The sequence below is a fragment of the Pundamilia nyererei genome, unplaced genomic scaffold (genome assembly GCF_000239375.1).
Source record: "Pundamilia nyererei isolate P.nyererei 1_Seehausen unplaced genomic scaffold, PunNye1.0 scaffold00070, whole genome shotgun sequence".
NCBI lineage: Eukaryota > Metazoa > Chordata > Actinopteri > Cichliformes > Cichlidae > Pundamilia > Pundamilia nyererei.
In genome coordinates this window covers 2,672,595-2,681,516 of record NW_005187471.1, presented here as the reverse complement: position 1 = coordinate 2,681,516, position 8,922 = coordinate 2,672,595, and the positions used below count along the sequence as shown (strand labels likewise).

The following is an 8,922-nucleotide window of genomic DNA, read 5'->3' as shown; positions in this document are numbered from 1 at the left end:
GGGGGGGGGGGGACCCAACAAAAACAAAGTTTTGTTCATAAGAGGAAGTAGGAGGATGCGAATGCTTAATAATTCCTACACCTGTCTAGCTCTTCTTATATAGATGTTTTGACTATTTATACAACCTAATATTTACACATATGATACAAATAAATATTCCTATCTAATACACAGACTTGTTATATTAATATAAACTTTTATAGTTTGATAATTATGTATCATTTTTCTATGCATTTTGTTTATTTTTTTTTATGTTTTTTTTTTTTTTTTTACAGGAAATGAGCTCTGCCGTGATCACATATTGTGGACATTTCTTCCATTCTAACTGCCTCCGCAAATGGCTGTATGTTCAGGAGACGTGCCCCATGTGCCACCAAACGGTACGACCGACACCGCCGGGTCAGAGCCAGGCATCAGCTGACAGCCCGGCTGCCCCACCTCAGAGAGACGCGGAGCCTGATCCAGCTGCACCAGAGGGAGATCAGAAGCTGGATACAGCAACAGTGCAGGAGACACAGAGCAACAGTGTAACTCCTGATGACACTGAGCAGCAGGAGGGAAGGGAAAGCTTTGAGAATGGAGAAAATAGTAAAGCCCATCAGGGTCTTCATTACAGCCCCAGTGGGGATTGTGTTGAATGTGTCCATCCAGTGCGTTCAGGGGACCTTTCAAGTTCTCATACGCCTCAAAATAAAAATCCTCCCAACACGCCCAACCAAGCTGAGGAGAGTGGTAAGGACTCCATACTGCCATCTACCCTGAAAACTGTTACAACAGAGGGCCAGTCTGCCTCTGAACTAGCAGAGGTTGAGGACAGCATTCATTTCAGTCCTAGATGTGATGGGACACCTGAATGGAAGCGCTTCAATTCACCAGAGGCAAACAATACAGAGAAAAATCAAGAGGGAATCTCAAGTGGAAAAACACTTGTTGACAGTCCATCATCTGTCCAATCGTGTAATAAAAACTCAGAACTCTGCACTGATCGTGCCCAAAGTTATAAAGGTAGCTGCACATATTCAGACTCAGAAAGCCTCAGAGAGGTTGAACCTGCTCCACAGAGCCTTGAGCTCAGCCTACGTAGAAGCACAGACACCAGTGACTGACTGCCCTGTACCAGTGCCTTGAAGGGTATAAAAGCATAATTCTCAATAATAGGAAATTAAAAACATTTGGCTTCTCTGTGTGAACCAATAGATTGGGGGGGGAGAATGCCAGACAGTATAATGAATGTGCTTTGGTCTAACAAATAATGTGTATCTCGACTAAATAATGAGATTAAATTGTGTTCGATAAATGTACAACTTTAAAGAAAATGTTAAATAAAGATCATGTTTAATAAAAAAATGTAACTATAAAGCATTGATCTTGTATTAGTATTTACTGAATTTTAGCAGGTCACAACTAAAGATGTTTTCTTGGAGAAATCACATTTGTTTTCTTTTCATGTCAGTTTTCTTGCTCAAGGTTGGGTAGCATTTTTGTGAAAGAAATGTGGCAAAGAGAAAAGCTTCAGCAGGTGTCTTTTTATTTATGAATCAGCTGTTTGTACTCATATACACACACACACACACACACACACACACACATATATACATATATCTTAGAAATAAGATTAAAAAAAAAACAAATAAGAATATGTTAAGTTAAAGATATGGACATGTTTTTTTGTAGATGACTTGATTTAAAAAACCTCAGAAAGCCAGGGGATCCACTAGATCTATAAACACTGGCTGAGTAACAAAAACTTGAATAAAACACTAGGTTTAATGGCCTAAATTGCATCCGTCTTTTCCTGCTATTGAATGTTAAAATGTCTCCTTTGGAAAAAAAACATTACCACAAAGCAATTACCACACAGCCCCCTTGAGGTTCAGAAGCTTTTGTTTGGTAATCCAGCGTCGTTATAATTTAGTTACTTGGATTAATATGAATACTGCCTGATTTACATTAACGCGATTAAAATTGTACAACTTGTGGTTGAAGCTGTGATCATGTGGGAAACTTTTAATCACTACTTGACAAAAATCCTAAAAAGTGTTCTCGTTTAATTGTGTCTTTCAGTAACTAAAGACTGGCATGTCACGGCTGGTCTCGCATGTATGTTGTTTTTCTTCAGCAGCAGGAACCAATGTGCCATCACAAACGCCCCGTCACTCAGCAGCCGACTGCACCGCCTTCACAACTAAGCTTCAAATACATGTAGACTGACGCTAGTTGGCCAGCGGCACCGACCGAAACCAACAGCAGAAGAGAGCTTTGTCGACCGGGTTACGCCACCTGGCACTCGCACTTATTCGGCATTGATTTTTGGGTTAGGTTTAATCCGATATAAGACGTGTAATTCACGAGGAAAGTGAGCGTTATTGAGGGAGTGTGCAACATTTGACGTTTAACACCGCGCATACGTAGTTTGAGCTTGCTAGCCGGCTAACTCTGCTAGCCAGAGAAAGGAAAAAAGCCGTCGGGTTTGACCTACCGTCAGTTATTTCACCGAGAGCGAAGCATCTCTGTTTCTTCGTTTGGGATCGAAACACCGCCAACTTAGAGAGCAGAACACCAAGACAGGATGGCTCTGAAAAGGATTCACAAGGTAAGATAACGTCGTGAAGGTTGGCTAGCTGTGTAAGCTAGTCCCGCTAGCCTCCCACAATGCAGCGAGCCGCTGTTCTCGAAACAAGGCGGCGAAACATGTTCGAAGATGTGTTAACTTTACAGCTCGTTTTATTTAAAAATGTTAAGGAGACTTTGGTGTGTTTTGACTTGAGTGAATTAATGGTGGTTTTTACTACTTGAATCGGTTAGCACGGGCCAACACGGCTTAATGTTGGGCCGGTCAGCTAACGTTAGCAGTTTCACTTGTAGAGAATGTATGTTTGACGGCGGAAGGAGGCCGCATGCATTTCCCAACACTTCATACCTTTACACGAAGGCACATATGTTTGAAGGTTGCCTAACTGTAATACGAAACTTTTAACCTGATATTCTTTGTACTCGCTAGTAAATTATAAGTCGTTTAGTCATGAATTAAAGCGGCAATAATTCATGTTGGAGGGTCCATGACTCATATCAGTCCCTGAAATCTGTTAGTCAGAGCTGCCTTCATGATACATTTCTTTGGTATGTCATCGTATTTGTTCTTGGTCTGTAATCGTGATTGACAGAAACTGGCAGGAACAGAATGGAGTAACACACTCGAATTGCTGACACCTGGTTTCATTCCTTCACTCTGCTGTTTACGAGAATTTTCTTCCAAGAAAATCAGACACTACTTCTTTGTAAGTTTACGGAAGGCTAGGGTGGGGCTGTGGCCTTCACCTCACTCTAAAATAGTGTATACCCTAAAAATAATACAACACGTGTCACATTATACACGGTATATGCTCGGTTCTCAATAACTTTGCATGGAGTTGAATTTTGAGCATAGTGGCCGGGTGATGAAACCCGAAGTGAGGATGGCGTGAAATATATTAAGCACACACCTGTCAGGTAGCACCCCTCACCACCGCAGTCTCGGTTTCAGCATGTATGTCAATGATGTTAAAAGGCGCTCACGCCTATAGACAGATTTTTGTTTTTTTTAGATCACATCTACTCATTTTTTGTTACTTTTGTCTAACTGGTTATTGTTTTTCCTCATAGGAGCTTAACGACCTGGCTCGTGACCCTCCAGCACAGTGCTCAGCTGGCCCAGTGGGTGATGATAGTAAGTGTCCCAAACCTGCTCTTTATTTCATTTCTTTAGTTTCATCAAAAATAAAATGGCAAAAATCTGCAACTAAGGTGATATTATCTAATGTGTCATTTGAGATGTGCAGCCCAAAAAAAGAACAATTTTTCATTTTTGAAATGCTGTCATGTGCTAAACTTTAGCATATTTGCATTTAAAAACATGTCTTAAATATTATAAAACCATTTGGATGTTGATTTAAAGTGGAGAAATTGGTTGCTGCTGCGTTTAGAAAATTTACAGTGGGATATTAAAATTGACTTTGAAACAGGGAAATTGTGTTACTGGGAAGCTATGAGGTCTGTTTGGAAACCTTAGTTCCTGTCAGATCACATACCTGTGACCTTTTCTTGTTTTGTAACTTTTACTTTCTGTTCTCTGCAGTGTTTCACTGGCAAGCCACAATCATGGGGCCTGTAAGTAGATCTTTTATGACACAGTTGTTGCCCTTGTCAGGTTTATGGCAGCACGGTGCTGAAATTTGGCATTGGAGTAGTGTTCCCGAGTGCTTAAAATGTATTTGTAATAAAGGTTGAAATTTGACTTGATAATGAGTAGCTGTGTGTCTTCTGAAATATGTAAATGTCCCCCCCCTTTTTTTTTTTTTTTTTTTTTTTTTTTTTTTTTTTTTTTTTTCCCCTCCATCAGAGTGACAGTCCATATCAGGGAGGTGTTTTCTTCTTGACGATTCATTTTCCAACAGACTACCCCTTCAAACCCCCCAAGGTAACTGTGGTTGGACTGGTCAAACCTTAAGCAGAGTTTCCTGTTTTTATAACTTAAATATGGAAATAGTCTGTCGTGCTGTAGGCAGTTGTTAGTATGAAAAAATGTCCTGTTTACAGCATAAAGTATCAACAACAAGGGCCAATTGTTATACTTTAAAATGCTGAACAGCTCTTGAGTGAGGAAGATGTCTTCAAAAACACCACATTTATAGTAAATAGGGTCTGGTGATTCTTGCGCCATGAACATTGGCCAGTAGCCTACATGAAGTAATACCTGTCATTCCAGAACTTGACAGTCATGAGCGTCACACGTCAGTGCCTAGTGTCAAAGTTTCTGAGTTGCATAACACGGACATGTTGTTGTCACTATGTTTTGTATAGCTTTTCACCGTGTTTTTGTTTGTTTTTCTCTCAGGTTGCATTTACAACAAGAATTTACCACCCAAATATTAACAGTAACGGCAGTATCTGTCTGGATATTCTCAGATCACAATGGTCTCCTGCGCTTACTATTTCTAAAGGTATGAGTACATCTGTTCATTAACACCCAACTTGTATAATTTACTTAGGCCCATATTTTTACCAGGTATTTATTTCCCTGCTTTTTGGATCAGCAAGACCTGTACTAATAATATTTAATGTCTACAGTTTGAGTTTAAAATTTAGAATATGGTAAACCATTTCTTTACCTTAAAATGCTAATATAAATCGTGTAAATAAATTGAAATGTCAAGGGAAATTAAACATTCCCTTTTGTGTTTAATTTTTTTTTAAAGCCATCTAAAATATAATAAACGTTAAAGAATGCTTAGCATCCATATGTTCCTTGCAGTTCTTCTCTCCATTTGCTCACTCCTATGTGACCCAAACCCCGATGACCCGCTAGTGCCAGAGATCGCACGAATCTACAAAACAGATAGTCAGAAGTAAGTATAAATATGTGTGGAAAAACTAACCTCTAAACATGTGAACTGACCAATTCTGTCTCCAAAAAGGAACATGAGAGTTTTATGGTGCTGTGTTTGCAAGAAGTGTTGCGGTTTCAAAGTTGCTGATTGCATTGATGTCAAATTCACCTTTATCTCTAGGGTATATTGTAAAACCTAGTTTTATCCTGTTAGGTACAATAAACTAGCACAGGAGTGGACAGTCAAGTATGCCATGCTTTAGGGTAAGGCCAAGAGCCATCACTGCATCTTGGCTAGTGCTAAGTGATCGGATATGTTGTGATGCTCTGCTCAGTACATAACTAGAGGCTTGGATCTGTTCTAAAGAGTGTGACTAAAATGAGCTGCTTGTACTAATCTTTGTCTCTACGAGCCGAATAACTTATTGACCCTGCACTGCTCTCAGGGTGTGGGTTTGGATTTTTATGTGCACCTTGATTTCCTGCAGTTGCACTCTCCTGCTGGAAATAAACAAGTTAACTGAAAATTTTTGCCTGTGGATATAATGGACACTTGAGTATTGTGGTGTACCGCTAACACAGGGCAGAGGAAAATCAAGATGTAATAGAAAAACCCTTTTAGTGTTCCATGAAATTCTAGTCTGGTAATAAGGAAGCACCTCCTTAACTCCCTATATAATTTATTTATTTATTTATTTTTTTCTTTGTAACCCCCACAAGTTTCATTCTTTGGTATGATTTCTAGCATCAACTTGTAGAGACTTGAGGACAATCCCTCAGTTAATCATGGGTTGCCTGCATTTGTCAGTTGCATTGTTCAACAGATGTCACAGCATTGTGGAAAAATGTTCACGGTGATGCATTTAAGGACACTGCAACAGCTGGCTGTCAAAAAAGGCTGAATTCATGAGCTTTAATGTCTAAAATTAAGGCAGGGCTGATAAACAAATGAAAAATGTGATATGATGGTTAGGTTTGTTAAGCGCGTTGCTAATTGGCCAGTATTTTCAAACATGTCAAAGGCTTCTATTTTATTTTTTCTCCTTTCTTCCCTTCCCTCTCCCCACACATGAACTCTGGACAGTGTGGAGAAAAATCAGGTTGTCTAAGTTGCCCTTTGTCATGTAGCACACAACAGGAAATGGTCTGCTTCAGATGCATTCTCGCTGCGGAAATACTCAATATGATTTAGACGGCGGTGCTTTGGGGTTGAGCGTGAAGGAGGCAGGACCCAACACCCACTCTATTCTCACAATTGCCCAATTGGACATCACACAGACTTTTACAGGGTTGACAATTTAATGTCTGTTTTGACAATGCGCCCTTTTTTCTTTCTTTTTTTTCTTTCTTTCTTTTTTTTTTATTTTATTTTATAAATTCCGTTCTTGCATTTGGCTTCTCAAGGTAATGTTGGAGTTTAGGGCTGCAGTGTGGTGTGAGAAAACTGCTTATGCAACAGTCTGCATCGGAAGTTATGTCACCAGCAGTATAACATGTCATGTTTATCAAATGATTTTACTGTACAGGATTATTCCCAAGTGAAGAACAATTTTTAGTATGAGATTAAAATGAATGGATACCAGTTCCTGCTTAGATCAGTGTAAATGTGGTTTGAAAAATGATTCGGAGGCTACACTATGGGGGGGATACGAATACAAATTTTAATTCAATGCTGGAACAAGAAATAAAACTTCCTAAAACCGGCGAGAAGCAAAGTAAGCTGAAACCATCCAAATGTAGTGTTAAAGTCCTTTTTATAATGGGATTAATTTAATCTGGGTATGAACATGGATATTGAGAGTAGTAATGATGGCTCGTCTCATCACTCGACAAAGTTCAAAAACAATATTGTTTTTGCATGCACACAGCTGCTAGTTCCAGCATGAAAAGGATTGTATACCCATCCCCCTCCAAAAAAAGTTCTGTTGCTTCAGACTTGGTCTTTTAAACATCTTATTTCTGTGCTAATCTGGACGTGATCAGTTAGGGCGCTAACTTGGCATGGCCTTCAAAAAAAAAAAATAGCAGTGTTTTCAGGTGCATGAAGAAATCCTGCTGATATTTTGGGTATGACTTGAAGACAGGAATTTTTGTATTAAATAGGTGAAGTTAATGTTTGCCCCCCTTTTTTTCTTTGCAGATACACCAAAATGGCAAAAGAATGGACACAAAAATACGCAATGTGATGGGATCGTTTGGAACGCTGGTGAAAATGTGGTTGCTGGTTCAAACTTAAAATTTTGGGATTCTGTTTTACTTTTTCACTTTATTATTATTATTTTTTTTTGTTTTTCTTTTGTTTCAATTTTTCTTTTTGGTTAATCAGAGCATTTTACCCCTCCTTTTCCCACCTGCGCGCTCATAAGAAGATAGTGTTTTCTCTCTAGGACTTGTGCCAGTTTCTGTAAAGTTTCGACTCCTGTTTTTATACAGAGTTCAAATTTTAAAAAATGTATATAAATCACGAAAACTATCGTGGTCTATAGACTCGGCTTGAGCATGCACCGGTAAGAGTTTTCAACCCAAAATTGGTGATGATAGTCATTTACTCTGCACACACTTGGTAGAATCTGATGCAGCTGGTCTCCTCATGCTGAGCAGCATCAACCCTACGCTGATCCACTTGTAGACAGGCTGGATCCTCTGGGGTTGATACTTCGTCACAGGCCGGGCTTCTTTGAGCATTTGGGGCAAAGTCTGTGTTTTGCCATTGTTGTAAATTTTGAATTCTCAAATTGGCGGTATTCTGCTGCACTTAAGGAAAAAAAACAAATATAAATCTGTGACAATGAAGAAACTGTTTTGTGGACCCTGTCTGCCTCCAAGGACCGGTGCGATGTCAGTTTGTTCTTCTGATGCATAGTAAATGAAGTTTATTATCTGAGGAAAGAAGTGTATCTTATTCCACTATCAAAGTGTGTACAGAGAAGCACAGCAGTATATATCAATGTTAAAGAAACCAATGTAAGAACTTCAATGTTGTATTTTATGCATGTTAATAAAGGTAGGCTATATTATCTGATATGTTTCTGCAAATTAAGTGGATTGTAAGGTTGAACAGTTGGAAAAAATTTGGTTCCCCTCAAAGGCTTTCTACTTCTTTTTGTTATTTAGAAGCCAGTAGTTGAGCTCTTAGTTTTACACCCACTCGAACACTGTCTTCTTGTAGCCCTAAAAATATGATGCAAAGCTGATGGTTGATAATCAACTTGTCGCTCTGTTTCTTTTTAGTTTCCCTTCAATAAAGTTACTTAAACCATAAAACAACCAGTGTGATGTTTTGTAGTTTTCATTTGAGGCATTTAAAAAAAAATCCCCTGAACACTGCTAGACTTTGAAGACTATGCTGAAGTCTTGTCTTCAGTAAAACCATCTGTACCATGTTTTAAGTACTGTATTGTGTGTATGTAACTAAGACGCCTCTTGGTGGTGTGTGGGTTGTGTGTGTGTGTGTGTGTGTGTGTGCGTTTGTCATTTCTTTAACTAGTCTTCAGGAATACCTCATGAGGGACATTAAAGCTCTATGCATGTTTGCTAGTTTTTGTTCCTTCTCTCAG

General features: G+C 39.0%; 2 protein-coding genes across 3 annotated transcripts in view; both read left to right on the top strand.

Moving 5' to 3' along the window:
• The window catches only part of LOC102199847 (RING finger protein 145), a 9,958-nt gene extending 8,562 nt beyond the window's left edge, over positions 1-1,396 (top strand). Inside the window, exon 11 of the mRNA XM_005736736.1 lies at positions 276-1,396. Within this exon, the coding sequence (XP_005736793.1) occupies positions 276-1,106 (831 nt within the window). The 3' untranslated portion in view covers positions 1,107-1,396. The remainder of the gene's footprint in view (positions 1-275) is intronic.
• Positions 1,397-2,123: 727 nt separating this feature from the next.
• LOC102200121 (ubiquitin-conjugating enzyme E2 D2) lies at positions 2,124-8,629 on the top strand. Of its 2 annotated transcripts, XM_005736738.2 has the most exons (8): positions 2,124-2,593; positions 3,643-3,706; positions 4,115-4,146; positions 4,379-4,456; positions 4,874-4,979; positions 5,291-5,384; positions 5,580-5,629; positions 7,506-7,569. In XM_005736738.2, the coding sequence occupies exons 1-7, from the start codon at positions 2,570-2,572 to the stop codon at positions 5,626-5,628; spliced, it is 447 nt and encodes a 148-aa protein (XP_005736795.1). In that variant the 5' UTR covers positions 2,124-2,569; the 3' UTR covers position 5,629; positions 7,506-7,569. The 2 variants fall into 2 exon arrangements, with proteins under 2 accessions (XP_005736795.1, XP_005736796.1); XM_005736739.2 differs by lacking the exon at positions 5,580-5,629 and having other exon boundaries at positions 2,128-2,593; positions 7,506-8,629.
• The last annotated feature ends 293 nt before the right edge of the window (positions 8,630-8,922 follow it).

Excerpts from the sequence above, each read along its gene's own strand:
- LOC102200121 (XM_005736738.2), top strand. The coding sequence starts at position 2,570 with ATGGCTCTGAAAAGGATTCACAAG. Across the intron at positions 2,594-3,642 it reads CTCTGAAAAGGATTCACAAG|GAGCTTAACGACCTGGCTCG; the intron begins GTAAGATAACGT and ends TTTTCCTCATAG. Across the intron at positions 5,385-5,579 it reads TACAAAACAGATAGTCAGAA|GTACAATAAACTAGCACAGG; the intron begins GTAAGTATAAAT and ends TTATCCTGTTAG.